Consider the following 23,675-nt stretch of genomic DNA (forward strand, 5'->3'; position numbering starts at 1 on the left):
TTTAATTTTTAAATGTTTGTAAAAGGCATTTTGCGGGGGGAGGGATACAGTGGGGTGGCTCTTTTTGTAAGTACAAAAATAAAAGAACATTGCATTGGTTTAAAAAAAAAAAAAGTACAAACATGGTCTTGAATTATTACAGAGGGCACAGGCTTCTCCAGAAATGTCAGCGCAGGCTGAATCCTGTTAATGTGTCTAGAAATAAATAACACCGTCTGGGTGATCTCTCTGAAAGCGTGATCAGACAAGTACGTGTGATCTCCCTAGAGCAGCTACAACCCTCCCTTCTCTTGGAGCCGCGTCTCAGCTGAGCGAGCAGGAGCCGTGCGGGAGCGCTCATTATCTCAGGCAGCACGAAGGAAAATGGGCTCCCCTGGCCGCTGCCGAACGCAGTCGGTGTCGCAAGGAGAAACACGCTTCGTGCGGTTACGGCCGTGTTCCTCGTGTGGTGTTTCGTAGTGACAGAGTAGTGCGGGTGACCTGCCAGCACTTCACTTGTGGAGTGGTTTTGGAATTCCACTGAAAAATTAACTTTTCTTCCCCAAAGTATGTTTTGGCGCTGGGAAAGCAGCAAGTGTATGTGTTGGTTCTTTCCAGGACCTAACTATTCAGGTGTGCCTCAATTTATTGCCTTATTCTGAGATGTCTTTTTGAGTAAGAAAATTAGTATTGAAATGAGTGTGTTTAAACTCTTGTAAAAGGGCAGTTTCTCCCCTAAAACTTATAGCAGAAACAAGCAGCATCCTTTGCCCTCAGCCAGGACAAGGACTAACTGTGCTACTGTGGGCTTTGGCTGAAGGGGACTGACCCTCTTCGGAGGGATGGCTCTGCAGTTATTTGCTTGTCTGGATCCTAGAGGGAGGGATGGGTTCTTGTTCCCCACATTTGGAGGGTTTTGTTGCATCCTGTATCCAACGGCCAGACCCAATGGACACCGGATTACTTCTTTTTACAGCAATGTCATGTGCATGCTGACTGAAGTGCCTTGAAGAGCAATAAAAACAACTGACTTTGCCGTACTGAAGAATAGCTGTTTCTGTGAATTTTCAAGAAGCAGTGGGAAATGTAGTGGCAGCACAGCTGGACCCTGTGCACCTGGTGGGGAAAGTGAAGGTGGTAAGGAGAGCCATCCAGCTTCCCCTGTCCTCTAGGCCAGGAAGTTTAATAGTACTGTGACAACCAGTTGTGGCAATGCTGTGCATGATTCATCTGCTATTGCCAGTTAGGAGCGGGTATGATATTCCTCAGAGTATAGCCATGGAAGGTTTGGGTTGGAAGGGACCTTTGAAGGTCACCTAGTCCAATGCCCCTGCAACGAGCCAGGACAGCTGTAGCTGCATCAGGTTGCATTCATCTTGCGCTTGTGCATGCAGGCAAGCAGCCCACCGAAAGGATTAAGATAGGAGATAGGCGCTGTGTTCTGGGGAAAGGTGGGTCTGTCCAAAGCCTGGGCAGTCCGCGGGACTCTGGCTATCAGCTTCCGTGGGCTTCGACTCCCAGCTGTTGTGTGTAGGCAGCTGCCAAGATCATGGTTTAACGAGGAGAGAACAAACGAGGGTGGATAGCTTTGGAGGTGTTTGGTAAGTGAAAGCTCTGAGGCAGGTGCTTGTTTCCTCCTGCTGAAGGCAAGATGGTCGGATTCCGGCCGTCCTCTGCTCAGCCTCATGCTGTTCATACCAGCTTTGTAATGAACGGTGTTTAATACGATTTAAAGGTAAATAAATAAGTTCTTCTGTCATTAAGTCTTTGAAGAGATGCTGAAATACAAAGAGCTGTCTCCATGTTAGATGTGTAGGTTTTTCTACCCATTTTTTCTTGGGAGGTCCTGTTGCTGCCCAACAGTCCAGGAATAGCATGATTTAAAATTCCATGCAACAAAATAAATGAGGATAAACATTTTTCTTGAATTGGACTTTTTAGCAATTTCCGCTTACATTCAGCACCTTTTTTCAGACGAAGGCTATGAAAACTCTGTTTAAGGCCGCATTACACCATGAAACAAAGCCTGCAGCACAACCAACAAGGACCACTTTCTGTGCGGGAGCGGGGGCAGCTTGTTTTGAACAACCAAGGAGCTTTTATTAATTAATGGCGTGGACGGGGAATCCTACGCCCTCGCCAGGCAACATGGGCCGAACACACCCGCCAGAACCGCCTCGGCTGCTCCCGCCGCCCGCCCTCGGCGCTCCCTCAGCGCTTCCCGCCGCCCGCCCTCGGCGCTCCCTCAGCGCTTCCCGCCCGGCCCGGCCCGGCCCGACCCCGGAACGTCGCGCGCCGCCGCTGTTTCCGCGGCGCGGCCTTTCGCCGATGCACCCGCACCGGAAGGGCCCGGCGGCTCGGCGGGGCCCGCGGCGGAACCGGACCCACGGAGGAGCCGCGCCGGGCCGGGCCGGGCTGAGCCGCCGCCATGGGGAAGAGGCAGCACCAGAAGGACAAGATGTAAGCGGGGCCGGAGCCGGCGGGGCGGGGGGGTGCTGGGGGGGGCGGGCGCGGGCGGGCCGTGGCCGTGTCGGTGGCCGTGGCCCCGGCCCCTGCGAGTGACGGCGCTGTCTCGGCAGGTACATCACGTGCGCGGAGTACACGCAGTTCTACGGGGGCAAGAAAGCAGGTAAGGGGCCGGGGGGTGCCGCCCCACCCCGCCACGGACTCGCGAGGGGCCGGGTGCCTCGGGGGGCGGGCCCCGCAGCAGGGGCGGCCGGGCCCGGGTGGGTTGCCCCCGCCGTCAGCGAGCCGTGCCGCTGGCAGGGCAGAGCGGGCAGGCGGTCGCGGCCGCCGTCGTCCCGATGGAGCTGGTGCCGCCGGGGCGGCACCGCTGCGCGCTGGGTTTGCTGGCTCCCCTGCAGGCGAGGAGCGTGCTTGTGCTCTGCAGGACAAGTCCCGTTTTAGTTACAGTTTTGCAAGGTTTACTCTATTGACCCTTGTCATCAGTAAATTGTCACCATGCATATAGCAAAATACAGCTTTCAAATGTGTCTTTGTTACCTAGGACACTGTCTATTTATTAAAATTCTATTGTGGGGTTTCTTCTTCCATAAACAGACCTTCCACGAACTAATTTTAGACGCTTATCATTCGACCACTGCAGGTAAGACAACAAACTTACATTGTCGTTATTAAGTGACTCATCTATTTATCAGGCTGTTGGCACTGAACTGTTACTGAAGCGCGTTCTTCCAAGGTAGCGACTTTCACTGGCTTGTGCCTGCCGTGATAGTAACACAGCAAGAAAAAAATTCAACAAGAACTGAAAGAATACCTGTGGTTTCCACGATTAGTGTCTGCAGAGATTGAGGCTGATGGCTAAAAGGGTACACAAATGATAAAATAATTCAGAACAATTATCTTTCAAATCTGCGTAGTCAGGGCTTGAATCTACTTTCCCCGGCTCAGAGTATGCTTGGTCAATCACTCGTCTTTCCGAGGCGGTGATTAGGTAGATTGAAGGAATATTTAAGCTAATTTTTTGTGCTTAGAGTTTACTGCTTGAAATGCTAGAGTGAAGGAGGGGAGTTACTAGAGGTGGGTTAGAAGTCCTCTTGTAAATTGAATAGTTCAACAAGTTACCATACACGTCTGCAAACTACAGATGCTTGGCTAAAAGCTGGCTGGGGTAGGAAGCGCCCGTAACAGGGGACGCTGACTGTGACACTGGTTAGTCCCTAGCCTGTTTCCATGCAAAAGTGTTTGTGATTGAACCATCTTACGTGCTGGTGGGGCCTGAGGTGGCAATGGGAGCGGGCGGGGGGTATTACAGTGTCCCGTGGCCCCATGGCTGTGAGTGCTGGCAGCTACACGTTGCCGAACTGCACCGGTTCCTTTAATGGATTTTGTTGCTAACCTAATTTACGTAGAATCAGGTAGTGAGTATTGGCAGCCACTCGGTATTTTAATTGGTATAGGCCTTGCTTTAATGTTCAAGGGAATCAGCAAAATGTTATTTGCTTCTGTCGTCATGATTTCCAGCTGATTTTCCTAAAAAGAGCATGTTTTTTTTTTTTCTAGTTTGTCCCTGCAGCCATTTGAATACCCAGTTTGCACACCAGATGGGACGGTCTTTGACATACTGTAAGTTCCTGGCTGTACTTAGCTTTATTTTTGTGTTGCTGAACTGGTTACAGCTGTGTAATCGTCATTTGGTCTTAGCAAGTTGGCAGAAATAATCATGCCCATCAACAGAGGTTTCTCGTGGTGCTTGTCGCTTACCACTTTATCCCTTCTCTCTTCAGGAGCATTGTTCCTTGGATAAAGAAATATGGAACCAATCCAATCACAGGAGAAGTAAGTAATGATGGGTGTGTTCCCACGATGTCTTGCTTTCCTTATGCTCAGTTCCCTGTTTAGTGTGATGGAGAAACAAAAATGCCTCAATGAAAGCAAAAGCTGTTGAATGGGAGTGCTGTTTTGAAGCATGATATTTGTGAGATCAAGTTTGCTGAAGTTAACGTAGAGATTTACTAGGGATCTCTTCTTAGCTCAAAAGAAAACCCAAGGCCCTCTGGATTGGAGACCTGATATCCCCTCACTGTCATCCCACAAGTGATCTTTGTAGTAGAAAACAATCAGCCTTCAAGTGCCTGTGCAGAAGAAAGAGGAGAGCATCATATGTATTTTTTTTTCCTTGTGTTGAATGGTAAATAATATGGCAGAGGGAATGTGCGGTCCACTTATAGAAACTCGCAGGGTATCTCACCTTTCTTACAGGTGTGTGTAATTAAAATATGTGTAGATGGAAATCCAGGCTCTTTGTTGCTGCCGGCGATGCCCAGAAAGCCTGACTGGTCGCTGACGGAGGGCGCTCTGTGCTCTGCCTAGCGTAAGCACGATCCTAGGCCAGACAGGGCAGGGGGCTGGCAAACTCGCCTCTCCACGTGTGACAAGACTTGCAGTCATGTCTCCTAACCAGAAGGGTACTTGGCTTTATGCAAATTAGGGAGATGAATAGATCATGTTATGAATGGTAAGCTTAAGCTGCAAAATCTGTTGAGTTATTTTGACATATTTTAGGAAGCTTCTGACCTGCCTCTCTCATGACAGTTCACTGTGAGACTGGGATTTCACACTATGATCAGCACCTTAGTGGGTTTTCTCCCACCTTTTTCTGCAGAAATGGTAATTATGAAGGGATTACTTCCTGTGATAGTGTGAAGTTGTAAAGGGCTAAATATGAAATACTGGAAATATTTCCGTGTTGGAATTATTTTTGTTTTCTGGTGAGTTAAAAGAGAGTGCATTGTTTGTGAGGGCGTAGAGGAGAATTTTAAACAAAAATGATTGTGTGATCAACTGGAACTCGTCTTTTCCTTCAGTAAGTGCAATTACTTTCGTGAGCATTAGGTGGCAGCCGTTGCACAGGAGTGTTGCTTGGCTTGCAGATGGCTTTGAGCTATGAGATTACCTTTGAAACATCTTGTGTTTGATTAAAGATTTTCCTAGCAGACAGATAGGAGGAGAAGCTAAATACAGATGCAGCATGCCAAACTCTGAACATGAGCAGCCTGTCTGAGACTCAACCTCTTCAGTTATAGCAAGCTGCAGGTGTGTTTGTGCGATGGAGAGATGATTGAAGGTCTTTCGTCACACATGAAGAGGCCAACGTGGTGTTGAGAAGGAATGGAATTACAGCTATTTCATTTGTTTTTGCCAGCCTCTCACCACCTTGCTGCTCTGTGCATTGGTTGGGAGTTTTGGGGTGTTGCCAGATCGATTTTTTTCCTCTCGGAGCAGCTCCACGACACCTGTTCTCATTTCAGACTGTGAACTGTCATGTGGTCAAACATGACTTTGGGTAAATGCTGAGCGAGAAGTGTAACTTGTCTAGTGTGTAACATAGAGAAAGGCAGATTGTGCAGAATATACTTGGTGAACCATAAATGGTCAAATGAAGTACGACTTTGAGATCTGTTCATTTACTCAGACTTGTGCTTCTGCAGTTGCGCTGCAGCGTGCCTCCAGCTCTCCTCAACACGTGCCCCCTTTTCCTCTGTATCACTCTGTTTGGGGAGCCCTTTCTTCTTCCCTTTTCTTCAGTGGCAACTTGCGCCATACAGCTCTGTCCTCCACAGGATGAAGGTGTTCCAGACCACCTGGGAGAAAGGAGACACTTGCTCTCCAGAACAGCACGCAGCCCTGCTGCCTCCAGCCCTGCGGAGCTCTAAGTTGAAGAGTGGGGTTGAAGGAAGTGCCGTAATTTAGCCTTTGTTTCCCAGAGGGCCAGCTCTGCTTTTCGGAAGGGGACGGGGGTGTTGGGCAGGAAGGGGGTGCGGGTGCTTGGACAGGGCAGAGTAGGCGGCGGAGGAGGTCAGTGAGTCAAGCTTGGACGTCTCTAGACTGCGCTGCCCTCTGTTTAATCTGTCATTGTGTGCGCACCTTCTGTTACTTGCACAGCCTTGCTCATTGTGGAAACCAGAAAATATTTTCTGTAACGAGTTGGTGACTTAGAGAAACTTAGAGACTCCAGCTTCGTTTAGAAAGGAGTTGAGCCAGATTCGCTGCAGTGACGTGTTTCGTACGGCACCTTATGAAGTCACTTTGCATCTACTGAGGATTTGTCACTGGTGATGAGGCTCTGGAGAATATTTCCAGTTTTTTTGTCCTGAAGTTAAAAATGGTAATGAAACCCTCTGTGGCTTGTAATTCTGTTGTTATGGTTTGCTACAGGCCAAGCATTTCAGAGAAGTCAGCAGCCTACTTGGGAACGGCGTTGTTAACGGTGCAGTTATGATAGTCACTAATTCTGTCTCGCTGTCTTATTTCTGAAGCGGACCCCTCAGTGGAGAGCTGGAGAGCCTTGCAATCATTAGTATATTTATCTTCGCAGTGCTCCCAGGGGGTAGGACTGTGCTAGTTTTTTATTAACTGGATGTTTGGGAACTGATCTACAAGTGACTTTTCAGATTTTTAAATTTTTTTGCTTTCCTTCCCTACGCTTCTTCATGGTTTACAGTTTGTTTTTTCTTGCTTTTCCAAACATTCTCCCGAGGTGCAGTATGGACACCTATACCCGGTTAGGAGAAACAAATCACCACTGACCTTTGTCTAGAGTTTTCCATGAGCTATTTCAGAAAGTAACTTTAGATTATTTTTTTTTTTCCCCTTTTAATAATGCATTGGGGTAAAAAATCCTTCTGTTACTACACCAATAATTTTGGAAGAAACAGTACATCTCTCACAGCTGAAGTAGAGCCTTTCAGATGGCATTGGCTTACTTACTCTTTTTGTCAGCTTTCTCAGGACACTGCCCTACCTTATGTTTACACTAAAATTGCATAAAACGAAGAGGAAAGTCATAGTTAGCTCACTCTTTTTTACTGAGCACAGCACTTTGGCTTCTTGGGCTTGCAGATAGTTGCGAGCTTGCCAGAACGTTTCACGTAGCGGCAGTATGACGGCAGTGGCCAGCATGCCCGCACAAGTCAGCCAGCTGGGCTCAGGAGTACCTGTTTCCAAGAAGCAAGATTGGTCAGAGCGCGTCTGGTTTGTTGGAATCTGATATGAACAGATGACAGATCAGCGTGCCTTTTGACAGGGATTTCAAGGAAACTGTCGCATGGATATGTCACAGGTGGGCTGAGGTATTTTCCCCCTTTGCACTGTAATGTTTCTGATGTAAATACCTATTTTTCCACGCTGGTTCCGTGACATTCTAAGTGCATGTGGGCAGGCCAGATTGTTGTGGTTGTAATTCAGCCCCATTCGAGGCTCTGTCACCTTGGGCAAATATCTCTCTTCCCCTGTATCAGAAATAGCTATTGTCTTTGTCCCTTGTTCCCCCTCTTCTGTGGGAATTCAGTAATTCTGGACTGTTGAAAGTCAGTTCATCTCTGGTGCTAGCTTCTAAGTCTTTGTTCCAAAGTCAATTTTGTGACTGGTTTAAGTGCATCTGCTTTTAAACTCGTTCATATAGAGGGCTCACCTGTGTGAATTCCATCTGTGCTGCTCAGAGCAAACTAAAACCCATGTGTCTGCTGATCCCGCCTAACCCAGAGAGGCAATCCTTGTGTGAAGGGCCACGTGCAGCTCTGCGGTGGTTGCATATGTGTGTCGTGAAGGGCAAACAGGATTCAGCCGAGTTAACTTAGCTTGGGCTTAACATATGGCTGAGAGTCTGGTTACGGGACCTGAAGATGCTGTGTGGTGCATTATGAGACTAGGGGTTGCATTTCTGGTCCGAGTGAGGCAGAGCACAATCCATGTTGTGCCCTCTCATGCAAGGTTAGGATCCAGATCTAGAGGTTAGAGAGAGTTTTAAGTGTCACAGGGTTTTAGCTTCTCACTAGGTTAAATGGGAAAACTATAAATTCTGAGGGTTTTTTCTAGGTTCTAGAAAGCCTTTTGTCTGGGCTGTCTCTGAAGGCAACCGTGAAAAGGAGTCTGGGGCACATAAAGAAGTAGTCAAAGGCAGAGCCACCGACGCGTGAAATGAGAATGACCTTGGGGGTCGGAAGGCTGAAAATCTCTGACTTTTCCCAGTATGACATCTGCCTTCTTGAAAGAGAGAACTGTACCCAAAGTTCTGCTCTGTGTACAAGATAAATACTTGCTATTGTCCACCCACACTCCTAATCCTGTATTTACCAAATCAAAATGACTTGGGGTGAGATTATGACTAACATGATCAAATAATTGCGGCAGTACAGGTACCGCCTCATGCAGTGAGCCTGTCTGATCCACGCTTTGAAAGCACCCAGAGACACACGTCTTGGACCTGCGATGCCCCGCAGCAACGACAGAGCCTGTAGCAGACACCTCACTCCAGCACTGCTCATGTAGCAACGTAAGCAGTGCCCTTTATTTTTAATCATTTGTTTGAAATAAGGTGGTAGGATGATGCTTGCCTGAATAATTACAGGCACTTTCCAAACCAAGAACTTCTTATTCCCAAAAGAAAAAATTGCAACCAAGTCTGTTATTTCACAACTTCGGAAAGTGACTCTCAAATACATTCCTTAAATGTGTTCATTAGCTAATATTTCTCTCCCAAATGCTGGTGGCTATTGTTACGTCATTTTATTGTGAAAGCATGGTTTCTTTTCAGTTTGATCAACGAGAGTTCAGTCAGTCTCACAGAGATCAGTTGCTGGTCTCGTGGTGAGAGGAGCTTGCTGACCAGGTTAATGGAGAGGATATGGAGGAGATTACTTTTTTTACTTCTGAATTTATTAATCCCACTTTAAAAATGAACAAACAACCTTCCAGCATGTGGTTTTTTTCTTAATGCACTAAAAAAGCCTTTGGCTGCCTAAATAAGGGAAATCCTGCCTGAAAAGGATGCAGAAATTAGAGCAAAGGTGAAACTTCCTTAAAGTGTTTTTATGTGCGCTTATTCTGAAAGCACAGATACAGAAATAGAAAGCACTGATAATTGTTTCTTCACCTGAGAAGCGAGCGTAATGAGAAAGAGGGCCTAGGGTTTGTTCTGTTCTTTTGCAACATTCTGAATAAAGAAACTGCAGCCTGTCAGGAGCATGAGAAATACCAAGTACTGTAGTGTTAAAGCACAGGTTAAATTCCAGCCAAGGCTTCATAATTCACTACAAATTACTCCCCACCTCTATCAAATAATCGGCGCGGAGCCTGTGTGTTTCCGGAGTGGATTCTTGTAAGTGGGTTCATGAGCTTCACACGTTGACGAGTCAGAGGTGTCGAGATCAAGATCACAAACAAAGCTCATGCAGCGATGAGCTGAGCGGAACGGATCTCTGGCTGGAACAGGGGAGAGGACAAGTTCAGGTTTCGTGTGACCCATATTGGCTAAATCGGCAGCAACTCTGGCTTTTAGCTGCGTTCGTATGGTCTGTGTGGTAATTTACTGCAGATTGCTGCTTTAATTGTGTTTTTCCAGGTGTGTTTCTAGATAATGAGCAGCAAATAATGGATGTCATCGGACAAGGATCTGTGGTTTGAAGGTCACCTCTTTGACGCCAGTCTAGTAGTAGCTGCTGTTGGAATATGTTGTCAGGAAAATGTAATAGCTGTAGATAATGTTCGATGTGATGCACTCAGAGCACTTGTCTGGACCTTTCTGCAACATGCTGGTAATACTATCTTAGGATTTTGATGGTCTTCTAAAGATGGCATGCTGCACCAGGTGTCGTATTTTCCATGTGACTTCTAATTTTTTTCTCCTCTTGAAAAGTTTTCTTCATTCTTACTCTTTCCAATGGATTGTGCCTACTCTGAGCATTTCATTCCTTGTCCAGACATAGAACATGGAGAAGGAAATGCTGCGCAGCCCTCCACGGGCAGGCTATCACCACACCAGTTTTCCAAGTCTAGAGTGCTGGGACTGTCTAATTAAGAGGAAAGTAATTTAACTAATGGAGACATTTTTCATTCTATAGAAAAAAAATCAGAAATGAGACACAGCCTTCTTTCATTGTTAGCTTTTGGGTTTTTTTTCCCTTCAACATCAGGGCACAGCAGCTGCAATCCAAGTAGTCTGCTGCGTTTTCTCCTTGGGGCTTTGGAAGTGAGTGATCATTTAGGTGGATCAGTAACTTCAGCTCTCATTTGGCTGTAGCATAACTGATGTGTAAATGAGAATTTTAATGCTTCTCTAGAGAATGCTTTTCACGTACATGTCAGAAGAAGTCGGCACATCTTCAGCTTTGAAATTCAAAGTATGTTTCTTAATTTGTCTGATGCAACTCAGTCTTCAGATATTGCATAGGTGTAAATGTCACTTGCCCCTTTTTCTCCCTTTTGTTAAACTTATTTTTCCTGTACATTTGAAGCAAAGGAGGGAGGAGTGTTTTATTGTTTATTTGTAAGGAAAGTTTCGGGGGAGGGGGGGAATACAGTTTTGTTCTGGGTGAGTAATAGCTTATTACAGAGCAGAGAACAAAGCTTACAGAAATAAAACCAAGGGAAGCTTTGTTGTTGAGAAATGATTCAGACAAATCCAGCGTAGTTGGTTTCCAAGTGTTGCAGAAAGAAGGGTGAAACGATCGGGAACAGAAAACTGGAATACTCTCTGAGGTCTCCGGGCCTCTCGCAAATCTGCTTTGCAAACTGCGTGCTCTGTCTTGAACTGGTGTTTGCTTTCTTCCTGCTATGACTGCCGAGAGGTTCTTCTGGTGGTTTTTCATCTGATAGATATCTTCTGTAAATTTTGGGTTTGACCAGCTTAGTCTCGTTTGTATTTGTGCCAAAACTGTCTTCTCTCTGTTAGTGTTTACAGCTGTGTTTGGTACAGACGAATTTAATGCTTTCTTGACATTTTCTTGTTGAGACTTGTATTTTCCTGTCAGATGTTCTTCCTACCTTTAAGTTCCCTATACCCTAAATGGTCACAGTTGTCCTTCTCCACATCTGTTTATCTTCTTTGAACAGAGTTAATCTTAATCATACACAGTAAATGCTGGGTGAATGCCTGGTACAGTGCCTGGAATATTTTCTAATCTCTTCCTGAAATACTTTGATAGTACTTTGATATAATGTACGCGATAGTGTAAGACAGAAAACAGCTTCAATGTATGTGTTGAGACGCAAAGGGTGCTGTCAGAATATGATAATTAGTTGCATTTTCCTCTTGATAGCTTGGGTCATTTCAGAAGCAGGTACTTATTTGTAAATAAGAGTTGGCCAGCGTGAGCAGTGGTTCTTCCTTTTCTCTCTTTTTTCTTTTTTTTTGTTTTTTGTTTTGTTTTGGGTGTTTTTTTGTGTGTTTCCAGTTGAGCATTGCTGCCTGTATTTCTGTGGCCTGTAGCAGTCTTTCAGGCACGGATGGTTACAGCCATCATTGTTAAGCATCTCTCTCCAGGTGCATTTTTGTCTGGGGGCAGTAGACACAGGCTGCTGCTCAAATGCCCAGAATCCCCTTTGAACGAGATGAACTCTTCAATATGCAGCAAATGAACTGTGTCATCTTACCTCATTTGCTTCAGAAATTATTAGCTTTTAGCCAACAGTCTAAATGAGTTAATATTTGACTAGCAACCATAAATTTTCAAGGCCCCTGGATAGAAACATACGAGGACATGATTCCTGCCTGAGGAGCAACCAGAAAGTCGTGTGTCATAGCTGGAAATGGTCATAAAACACAGGGGTGGGTGTCAAGGTGGTGAAGGTCCTGGTGAGGCTGATGACCTGGAAATGACTCTCTTGTTCGTTGGGTTTTCTGACACTTTTTGCCTTCTCCTTTGTTACTGAGGAACACGCGGGTAGTTGGTTGTTCCTTTTCCAAAGCTGTATCTGTGTGTTTTACAGCAGGGCACCCAGCGCCACTAAGAGTTAGCCTTTATCTGTCCTGAAAGGGGGATTTATTTTCCAATTCCCTGATTCTTTGGGAAGCAGTGAGGATGAAGAAGATGAGATTTGCCTAGATTTACTGTTCAAGTGCTTTATCAAAAGGGGGCGTTTAAAACCCTCCAGTGTCATGAGTCACTGGCCAAGCTGCAGTGCCTCCGTCGCACCTTGCTGGTGGGGATCGTGCTGGTGGTGGGCAGTGTTTTATCCAGTAAGCCAGTTCTAGACACAGGCAGATAAATGGGTCTAGCATTATTCCTAATGCATTATTTCCCTTACAGCAAAAAAGTGTGTACATCTAGGTTTTACAGACTGAACAGATGGTCTCTTTTTTCCTTTTCCGTGTTTTGGTGGAAGCGTGCGCATTGGGTGAGGTTTTGTGATTGTGACACTTGGAAAACTAGCAGCTGTGAAAGGCTCTAGCCTTAAATGAGATGCAGCATGAGGTTTCCCACAGATTCTTACTTGCCTGTTTTTCACTAAAATTGCAGACTAGCTTTTTGATGCTTCTGCAAAGCTTTATTTTCCATGAACCGTGTTTGTATTTGGCTGTGGGTCTCTGGATTGATAGACTTCTGACTGCATTAAGACTGCAGGTTTAATCTTGCACATGAAACTACACATCTTTTTCTCATGGTAATTTCTGTTAATGTGGTCTTTTGGTAGAGCAACATTATTGCTAGTATCTGTGAGCCATGTGTGTTATCAAGCATATCTTTATTATTCTCTGGACAAGGCTTTGGTGACCATATGGTGTCAGTTTAATTAAAATTTAGATATGGAAACACAGTGGTCTGGAAGTGGGTAATGAAGGATCTTTTGTGTCCATTTCCATACCAGTTCGATAGTAGATGAAAGCTGCAGTTAAACAGCAGCTTCATCCAAGAATGTGAATTGAGGGTATCTTTTTAGCACTTGGTAGACAGTTGTCCACATGATAAATATCTAGCATTTTTGCTGAGCGGAACATAGAAACTCTTCTGGCCTCTTGGCTGCTCACCCAAAATTTTTAATGAAATACTAAACTACGTGAAGATGGCTTATCTTGTTAAAACAGTGCCGCTGCCCATAACGTGTAGATTTGTTAAGGTTTTCCAATGCCTTTTGTCATCATTAAATCCATTTACAGGATCTGAAATAAGTAACATTATACATGGAGTTATTCCAGTACCATTCACTCAATTCATATCCCCATATTTCTTGAAGGTTTTATAGCCGGGGAAAATTGCAAGAGGGCTTCTTAAAATGTGAAGTTTTATGTGAAAAGCAACAGGTCTCATCTTTAAAGGAACCAAAGAATTTAATACAAAATTCATTTGAGGTTGTTTAAGCTAAATTTGGTATTTGGTAGGCAATGTTGTGTTTTAGTATTAGTATTTTGTTCAGCTTTCTCTTCTCTTTGAGGTAACCCTGTGTTCTTTGTTTTGGTGGGATGAGAACCTACCAAACGGCCACGTCAGCCCTGGATGATTTTGTCCCTGTGTTGTCAAGCAGTTCAGACGTGACACATTATCGTTTCCCTGCGACAGCTTCGCTGGGTTATTGTGCATTCCTGCCAAAGGCCATTCAGAAGGGTGTCCGATCCCCAAGTGTTGTACTCTCGCTGCACGTCGCCAACTCTACCCGTGTGTGGGTAGAGATTCAAGTGAGCCCGTTTTGGTCGCTTTTCAGGCTGGTGCATATCCAACAGGGTCAGAGCCTCATTAAGGAGGACATGCAGCTACAGACCAAAGGGATTCAGAGAGTGTAACTAATTGGTGCGTGGGGATTGTAGGTCATATCTTCATGAGACGCACAGCGATGACAGAGAGTGATTTAATTCCGAACAATCGGCATGCTTCATCCGCGAGCTGCCACAGTGCCCCACTAACCTACGCATCGTAATAACCTCTGCTTTGGGTATCCATAAAGGATGCTGCCCTTCGGGATCCCGCAGGAGCGAGCGCTGTCAGCTGACGGATGAGAGCGCGCGGGGCGGTGGGGCTTCTCGCTGCTGCAGGAAAATAGGTCATGGCCAAAAGTAGCCTTGGCTGCCTTTGTGGAAGTGTGCCTGCAAGAGGAGTCAGCGGAGAAAAAAGCGTGCAGGGTTTTGGGGTTTGTTTTTTTTTTTAGCCCTTCCTTGCTGTGGAGCAGCTGGCACTACGTGCCATGAAATGTCTGCTTTCCAGTATTCTTGTATAAAATATTTTTAGAAGCGAATGTGCAGCTCTGATTTCTGTTCAGGGGAAGTGGCGCATGCTTGTGGCCTTTCATTTTCCTTAAGAATTTGGGGGTTTGATTATATCAATTGTTTTTAATACACATTGTTTTCTCCTTGCTTTCTTTGCTGGAGATTGGCTGAAACCGGATGGTAGGTGTGTGTCAGGGAAACTCAGGTTGGAAATAGTGTTGAACGTGAGCAGTGTGTGCAGTATTTGAGCTCTTTCATGCTTTATTAGTAATAAGAAATCATAAAAACAAGTACTTTAACTCATTTTAGGATTCATTCACTCCTGCTGTCTCTTCCTGTGAAGACTGGCACCTCTTTGTGGCATAATGGTCATTTCCATGGCAACAAACTGCGTGATGGTGCTTGGAAAGCTTTGACTTTGATGGAGAATAAATAAAAGCAGATTCACCCACATGCGAGATAACACTGTTTTCATGTGAAATGAAGAACTTGAGGGGAAAAAAAAATATGATCCAGGTTTTCTATATCATATTCTTCCATAGTCTCTTGTGTAATATGTAGGTCTTTCAAAATTGGACCTGCTGGAAGTCCTGGCATGTGAGCTGGACTCCTTGCTCCGCATGCGGTTGCCAATGCTGCACCCTGATCTCGGGCCCCGAGCTGCCTTTGTAGGCCACGACAATCCTTTGTAGCGGATCACCTCTGGTGCTCCAAAGGCTTCCTTTGACAAAACACTAAATCCCCCTCTTGTCTTCCCATGCATTAATACACGTTAATCAACCCCTCAAAATATTCTTGAGGTGTTTCCCTAATCATATTTCCCCCACGTATTTCCTCATATACAGCTCTGGGTCTGTTTCCGTCCCTTTTCGTAAATAACCGCACAAACATCACCCTTTACCAGCAGCAGGAAGTTCCCTCGTGGTACCGCGTGGCGCGGCTCGGGCGCGCAGCAGTTGCCCGCTGAGCCGAAGTGCAGAGCTGCCCCACAGGGCGTGAGCGGACGTGCCAAGGTCACTTCTCCAACACAAGCTTGATAGGAGGCTAGTCTGCGGCGATAAAAGTTTATAACGTTCATATAGCACTTCAGTGTAGTGTTCTCATCCTGGAAAACAACTCCAGGCCGTGCATGTATTTCAACTCCTATATGAAAATCACTATTTTTTAAATTTACTGTTGACATACAAGACTGTATAAGTGCTGGTCTTGGTGGGAACAGGCGCCGGCATGAGCAGCTGATGCACCATGAGTAGCTGATGCTGCAAACTAACCTTTTTCCATATGATGAAAAGATGTGACCTGAAATATTGTACTATTTCCCTGGGTACAGAGTAAGATTCGGAGGACTTGGCAGCACTTCTGACAACGCATCATACACTGACAGATGAAACGGCATCCTGCAGCTTTTGCTACCTTTAAAGTCTGTACAGCAGTTTAGTCTGTCTCGCACTAAATTTCTGTCAAGGTATAAATCTGAATCTTCGGTCGTGCTGAACTGTTTCTTAGGGAACTGTTTCCATTTTTGTTTAAAGATCATCAGCTCAGATGTTTTGGGGCTAGCTGAAGTCTGCCAGGAAGATAACGTAAAGGCCTTCCTTGAAATTATCAATGTTTCCAGCGGTTGTATTTCTGAAGCTTTTTCTGGAACATAATTTCTGGGCTGTTGCACAACATGTGCACAGATGGATGCTGCTTTGTGTTAATAAGTTGTTTAGGTTGAACAGATCTGTCCAGGATCATATGTTCATTTTGGCAACTCTGCTGTTCCCCTACTACTTCTTCGACGATTATGTTCTAGTGAGAAGATAAATAAATGAATAAACTCTGCATCCACTTAGTCATTTCAGAACCTGCCCTTGCCTTTGCTGCCTGTCTTTGTACCCCAGCAGTGTGCAGGTGTTGGGGCTGGTATTTTCTGAGAATCCACTTAAGGGGAAAACAGCGGCACTGGTCTTCCCTTGCCTGACTAAATATCACCTAACCTGGCCTCTTTCTTCCCTTCCCCATCTTATTCCTACTAGCCCCTGTTGCTCTTGCTAATAAATTAGAGAGGTGGTTACGTTTCTGGCAGCAGAAGAGCCTGCCAGTTGGCTGAAAACAATTTGACAAGTGCCTTCCTAGAAAGGATTGAGTCTAGCTGCCATAGCATGTACCCTCTGAACCAAGAATATGAATTTTGATTAGGCAGAGAAAGCCCGCTGGCTTACTTGTACATGATTTCGTTATCACTTTGTGCCATAATGGTTGAACTAGCAGCGTCGGCACCGTGGCTGGCAGATCTCCACTTGTAGCTGTTTATAAAGAGCTGTCTGGCTTATAAAAATCTCCCTAATCTGTTCAGGTGCGTGTTCTGAGAAGAGAACCAATTGTTTCTTTTCAAAGGCCTGTGCTGTGTGTGCTTTTAAGGATCAATTTGGCAGTGAGACTCTGGCAGTTGATACCATCAAAGGGCTTGTTGGGGTTTGTTGGGTTTTTTTGATCCGAGATCCCGACTCACCCTCGCAGCTTGCTGGGCTGGGCTTCGTGTCCAACGGGGTGCCCCAGTCGAGCGCTGCCTAACCGTCCCAGCGGGCCGTGCTGGTGGGGCGAGCCCGCTGGCGGTACGCCCCGCCACGCCAGCCGTGTGCCCAAGTCATATCCTGACCCTATTAAATGGCTGGCGTACGTGGGCCTGCCCTGTCGCGTTGCTGAAGCCGTTCTGCTGTTTTGGGCATGCCTGTGGCTTTCATGTCTTGGGGAGGGAGCAGCCTCATCGTCCAGAAGTGTTTGCCAGCCCAGTAGCTCTTCCTTCCCGGTGTCAGGAGTCTCCTCCGGAGAGAGGGCGGCAGAAAAATGCCATAGATACTCTGCCGGTGAAGCGTGGGAGAGCAGGAGCTAGCTTAGTTTGCAGCGTCCTCTCTGGAGCAGGAGAAGGCTGCCCTCATTTCGTCGGCCTGCAGGACCTCCTGACCTCGGCTGCCATCTCGGTTCCCTCTTCCGTGGAGGCGTTACCTGGGGATTAACTGGCCAAAGATCCCTCTTGGCTCTGCCTTCGTGACCCCAAGCGCCTCTCCGGAGAGTTTGTGCCTCCGTTTCTCTTCATTACTGCCGGTTATGGTGTGGGCTCCACTACATGTTTCCTGAAGTAAAGGAAAAATTACAGTTATTTCAGAAAAAGTGAGCTTGATTGCCAGAACGGTTTGCTGACTTTATGGCTGACATCAGAGGTCCCTTCTGAATTGTCACTTCTGATGGGCAGCAGTAATCCTCGCCTCTTGGGGGTGTGAGCTGTTCGGGCAAGCTCCCCTTCCAGCGGGTGCTAAGGCGGAGCCGGGCGACGTCCCGAGCTGTGGGCTCTGGCTAGCGCTGTGCTGTGTCAGGCTGCAGCGCTGCAAGCAGCCGCGTCCCGGTTCGCAGGCTCGGTGCGCCTGGCGTTTGTGGGCTCTCTGAGACTTACGTTCCCAGGGTTCTGGTGATTCAGATAACTTACAGTATATTATTAATAAATTTAGTACTATTAAAATCCCAACACTGATGTCACAGTTTCCTTTTATTTCCACAGTGAGATTCTGTTGTGATTAATTATTTTAATGCTTCCTTTTCTTTAGAAACTAGATGCCAAATCACTTATAAAGCTGAATTTTGCTAAAAACAGTGAAGGTAAGTGCAGTCATTTTCTGTGTGTTTTTTTTTTTTCTTTTTCTTAGTGAGTGCTTTAATAAATCCTGGTTTGTCTTACTCATGGTAAAGGTACGTAGTTTGTGTCTTCTATGACGGTTTTTATTTTTTGAGTAGAATTACTGCCGCTTGTGCATGACATGGTTACCTTTAAAGTACCATTTCTGTTTTTCTTTACGGTGGGGAGCTGTAAATTATTCAGCAGTTTCACTTTACTATAGCTACTACTGAACTAAGGTACTATTTACTTTAGGGAAAACTTCAAGAAAAGGCTACATTTCTATAATATGTTACCTTTTCTTCTAACTTGCCTATAGCATTATTTGCTATTGGTTTTGAGCAACTTTTTGTTTATAAAACGAAGTAGGCTTGGATGAACACGTGGGTTTTTATGAATAGCAGCATATAAGGAAGCATCCTTGAGTTTTATTTCTTCAGGGTTAAAGAGATAAAATCTGCCATCTATGAGGGAATGGTAGGAATAAAAGAGAACAGTAGAGATTAATTCATGTTTTGCAAGGCAGATAATGATTTTCTTTAAATGAGAGTGGCAAGGATTAGGTGGGAATAAAATTCTGGAGTGTCTGTCTCCTTATCTTACCAACAGTCCATAGACTACAAGGTCTTTTCTCTAGCTGATGGATTTCTTCTGCCTTTTGTGTTCCGTCTGTCTCAAGAGCAGAGTGTTAAAAAATTACCAATAGTCATTGTGGCCAAGGTTTTTGAAAGATATTGTGCTTTCCTTAAAGAAGTCCGGTTCGTAATGCTGGGGTGGAATGACGGCAGCCACGTGGTCTCAGAAGCCTTTTCCTTAAAAAGGTGCATGCTGCATCACTAAAGATCAAGGGAAGACGCAATAGAAGAGGAAGAGTAAAATGTTGCATTTCTGTCTAGCAGCAAACTTTTCTTTAAGTCTTAACACGTAGAACGGTTGTGATGTACGTAGGATCTTCTCTGTGCACACCTATGCAATAGAAAAGGTCTTCAGATACTGCAGGTCCTTCCGTTTGAAGAACTGAAAACGCGGTGATTTGCTGTTTTTCACGCAGCTGGGACGAGGCCTTGCATTTTAACGGTGTGTTTCTGTATCCACCAATTGAGCCACACCCTGATGCCGCTTCCAAAATTCCCTTTCTAGAATCCCTCTTGAATTTCAGGCCCTTGTGGTAGTGGCTTTCCTTCAGCTCTGGTGGCATTAACAGAAACAGTCCTCAGCTTTTACTTGCACCTGCGTGCTGGAGGTCAGAGTGGCTCCTCCGGCTGATGGGCAAATACTCTGCAGGTGCTTGCCTCTCCCGTCTTTGCGGGGGCTGTGAGCAGTCTCTGTCTGGTCTCCCTGCTGGTTTTGATTTTCAGATGATAATTAGGTAAAATAGAACCCAACAGGCCCAGCCTATTTCAGAAATCTCACCCAAACCCCCAGGTCTAGCAAACTGATCAAGTATTAATAACCACCTTCTAATTGCTTTCTGCTGAGATCATCCAGACACTTTTCTTTTTCCTCGTGCGTTGCCTTCCATCAGTTTGCTTCTTGTTGACGTGCTTAATATTTATGCTGACCCTCCTGGGAAAATTCACAGCTTGATTAGAGCAGAAGCTGGGTTCCTTATTGAATAACGTGTTCAGATTTAATGGCATTCTGCTTGCCACGTTTGAATACAAAATGCTCTCCTCTCCTAAAAGCACAACAGCTGCTGTGAACTTTGTTGTAGGGTATAAGCTAAACTTGTACTCCTGGGAACAGCACTGAAAGTGGATCGCGGGGCGCGTTACAGGGTGCAGGCTCACGCTATCAATAGTGCTTTGATTACACCAATAACAATTATATTGTGGTACTTAACAGATATCGAGCAAGGTGGGCAAAGTTCTGTGTTGGGGGATTGAAGGCAGTAAATTTCAAAACTGCATTTTCATTGCTTTACGGTTCTCTTAATTGTTGCTTTTTGTGTTTGGCCCTGAAGAATCAAAGCGTGGTTGAAACACCATTAAATACACACTGAAGTTACACTTTATATTAAAAATTAATGTAAATATCCTTCACAGAGGTATGAGAAATCGGCTGTTTCAAAACAGTTGCAGGGACTTCGTGCCAAATTTAAACTTTTTTCCCCTCCCTCAGGTCAGTACCACTGTCCAGTGCTGTTCACTGTATTCACCAATAACTCCCACATTGTGGCCATCAAGACAACTGGAAATGTGTTTGCCTATGAGGTAGGTTCTCTGTTGCATTTCACTGTTAAGACTTTATACCTGATGCGTTTCATTCAAGATCACAAAACCCTTTAGAAAGATAGGTAGGTTTTACAGCCAGGGAAATTAAAGTACAAGGAGATGAACTGACTTCACAAATTCTTGTCCAGCTTTTGCCTTCAAAATATGAACAACCCTAGAATATGGTTTAAAAGATATTTTTAAAACCTTTTCCTAAGTTGATCTGCATGCACGGAGTCTTATAGACCAAAATGAGCAGCTTTTATATGCTCCTTGATTGAATTAATAGGCAAATCTTCTGTTGTCTTCTCTCTGATACAGAGTCATCACCAAAACACAAATTGCCTCATTTCTGTTCATATCAATGAATAAAAAAAGCATGTTTTTACTGGAGCTGGGGAAAGAGCAGAGAGAATGCCTTAATGGACCCTTAAACTGCATTTCTGTTTGTGTTTCGTGAACATCTCTGTGAACCAGACAGAATTTTAGTTGTGTCTTGTTTGCATAATCCTTACTGTAAAAGCAAGGTTTATTTATTTTTCAGTAGCAAATAAATCCTTCAATTAATGGATCCATATGCAGCGTTGTAAAAAGTCTCAACACTGAAACATCTGCTTTTTGAAATCCGTTGGTGGGAAATTCCAGTAGGACTCTCAGGTACTGGGAGAGGAGCAAGCTGAAACCATTGCAATCAAGGAGAGGGCTGGATTCATCACGTTTTTGAAAGCTTGCTCTGCTGTAGTTGAACTGTCTCCACTCCGGCTGTGAGAGCAGTCAAGATCAGGTTAAAATAGGAAGTATTTTCTATTCCTTCTGAAAGCACAACGCTTTGATTGCTGTGCTTAAAAGGAAAGAATGAGCTGAAGAGTGGTCTTTGTTAAACGCTTGTCAATATTGTACAAGTCTTGCTCGGTTTGCTATAGGTTACAATACCGGGCTTCCTAACAAGCTGTGTTCCTCATGGTGTACCGCTTGAAGCAATAGCATATCGGTTTGTTATAAGCATAGAATTGATTTATGGGCTTCCGCAGGTACTGGAAAAATATTAGCACTTTCATCTGAGGAGAATAGAGGACATTTGGGTGAATAAGACGGGTTTTTTACAGGTAGACCTGCACGGTCATCTCTCTGTAAGGCGTGTAACGACAAAGCAGTTATCCCACACCGATTCGCACCAAGAAGTAATGCGCTGTTGCTTTGTTGAGCATCACTTAGTTTTCTCAGGTGAACAGAGGTGTTGCTGCAGCCTAGGTGCCGCGGTCAGGGTGGGCAGAGTGAGGGGCTAACGCAGCCCTGCTGTTGTGCAAGCTGGCCTGGGACGCGCGTGTCTCCCCGAGGGGTGCCGGCAGTGGGGGAGGTACGGACCCCGTGCTAAAGCTGCCTGCCCTACACCATTTGTACAATACTTAGAAAGCTGCAAACAAGATTTTTTTTTTCCCCAGTATTTTTATAATTAATTTGGTTAAAATTATATGCCTAACTATGGAATGGAGACTGCAAGGTTTGTTTGGTTTTTTTTAAAAAAAAACCCGCACAAAACCATTGAGTTTTTTAGGGATGAAAGACAAAAGCTTCTCATCTGTTAAAGGACATAATTAAAATATTGCAGCTGCCAGTTGAGAATTAAGGGTGACATTGTTTTCTTTATCATTTGTACTCCAAGGTTTTATTGGTATCACATATTTACTTGTAATGTTTACACATTAGGATCTCATTTTTAATATCTGTGTCTTTTGCATGGCTGTTAGGCGGTCGAGCAGCTGAACATAAAACCAAAGAGTTACAAGGATCTTTTGACAGATGAGCCCTTCACTCGGCAAGACATTGTGACGCTGCAGGTAAACTTTTCTCTCTGTTCCATGTCTTACCAAAGAGCTTTTCTGCAGAGGATGGAATGTTGCGACGTACACTGTTGTAGCAGGAGTCTAGAATAACTGAGCAGAGAAACATTGTGTGTGTGTCTTGGAGATGGGTAGAAGGGGGGCTGCTGGATTTTCTTTGTTCTCCAGATGAGCCACAAAGATGCCATTTAACTTAAAGCTTGACAAATCTCTAGAGTGATTATTGTGTGCCTTGTAGATAAGCAGATTGCTCAACTTCATGAATTGAAGGCGGGGGGGGGGAAGGTGCCCAGAAAAAGTCAAGGATGCCATGTGAAAATGTGGATTTTGACAAATACATTTGCGGTTGCTCACTATTTCACTGTACCCAACTGAATATAAGATCTTATGCATAACTGTACGTTTGAGATACGAAACTACACATAAGATTTGGGGTTTTTTTCTATTAATCTTACCCAAAAAATTGCTGTGACACCTCCGATCTATGTGAGACTTAACAGAAGTTCATTGGGAAAATACCAGCTAGAGGAAAGGTAGAGATGTGTCCAGGCTCATCTGCAGCTCTAGACAGCCAACAGTTTGTGCTCTATGTTACCAAAAGGAACATATTGTAGAATCTAAAGTATATAAATGTTCAGGAAGTCAACATGTTACGTTAAGGCTGAAGCTGATTGTCCATCTCACTCTTCTGAAGATGCCTAAAAGAGTCAAAGCTTCAGAAAACCTTTTTTTACAGAATGTTTCTCTAAATGTAGAGTAAAATAAGCAGCAAACCAGAGGGTTTTCTTTAAGTGCTTGCTTAGAATGGTTTTATTCTGATTCAATACCAATGTTGGTCTTTTACTGACTGTAACAGAATTAAAACCTAAATAAAAATAGCATTGTATATTTCAGAGTGAAAAGACAGTTACTTACAGATGAAGTTTGCTATTAAAAGGTGTAACGCTTTTGTTTAAAAGTAGGCATTTTTAAGCTTGCATGATTTCAAAATGTGGGAAAAAAGATTCAAGGGTCGTTAATTTTGGAGTCATGAGTTAGTATGCATCTCATGAACAGTTAATTGCCACTAACCAAGACTAATACAGTCTAATTTGAATAGAAAAATATTTTTCATTTATGTCTAAATTTAAATGAAATATATCCCTTCTTCCCTATTCCTCAGTGCTGGGCAGCATGTTTATAAATATTTTCCTCTATTCCTTTGGGCTTGTGGCTGTTCAAGCTAATGCAACAAAGTGAAATGTTTTTAATCCAACAGAAGTACAAAACGTAGCTTTTTCAGTTTGAAGGCTCCCAGCAGAATGTTATTTGAAGGTAACTGCATGGTTGCTAAGGGATTTTGAATGGTGAAAAAAAAGACAACACGAGTGACTAAAAATGTTTCTGTGCATCAGTATGGAAACCCAAATTATTTTGAACGAGTAATTGAAATGTGCAGTCATTTACAATATTCTGGTATGTTTTGTAGGTTAGGAATTCAATGTATGTATAAAGAGTGTGTTCCTGTTACACGCCTAGCTTTGATTTGTCATAAAAGCGAACAGATGCTG

At 44.6% G+C, this 23,675-nt stretch overlaps 1 protein-coding gene across 1 annotated transcript in view; it reads left to right on the forward strand.

Annotated features, from left to right (window-relative positions):
- Positions 1–2,256: 2,256 nt before the first annotated feature.
- The window catches only part of PPIL2 (peptidylprolyl isomerase like 2), a 73,579-nt gene continuing 52,160 nt past the window's right edge, over positions 2,257–23,675 (forward strand). Inside the window, exons 1-8 of the mRNA XM_064466589.1 lie at positions 2,257–2,439; positions 2,559–2,608; positions 3,040–3,085; positions 4,003–4,065; positions 4,227–4,278; positions 18,004–18,055; positions 20,193–20,284; positions 22,033–22,122. Of these exons, the coding sequence (XP_064322659.1) occupies positions 2,408–2,439; positions 2,559–2,608; positions 3,040–3,085; positions 4,003–4,065; positions 4,227–4,278; positions 18,004–18,055; positions 20,193–20,284; positions 22,033–22,122 (477 nt within the window). The 5' untranslated portion in view covers positions 2,257–2,407. The remainder of the gene's footprint in view (positions 2,440–2,558; positions 2,609–3,039; positions 3,086–4,002; positions 4,066–4,226; positions 4,279–18,003; positions 18,056–20,192; positions 20,285–22,032; positions 22,123–23,675) is intronic.

Source organism: Phalacrocorax carbo, chromosome 15, assembly GCF_963921805.1.
Source record: "Phalacrocorax carbo chromosome 15, bPhaCar2.1, whole genome shotgun sequence".
In the NCBI taxonomy this organism is placed as follows: domain Eukaryota; kingdom Metazoa; phylum Chordata; class Aves; order Suliformes; family Phalacrocoracidae; genus Phalacrocorax; species Phalacrocorax carbo.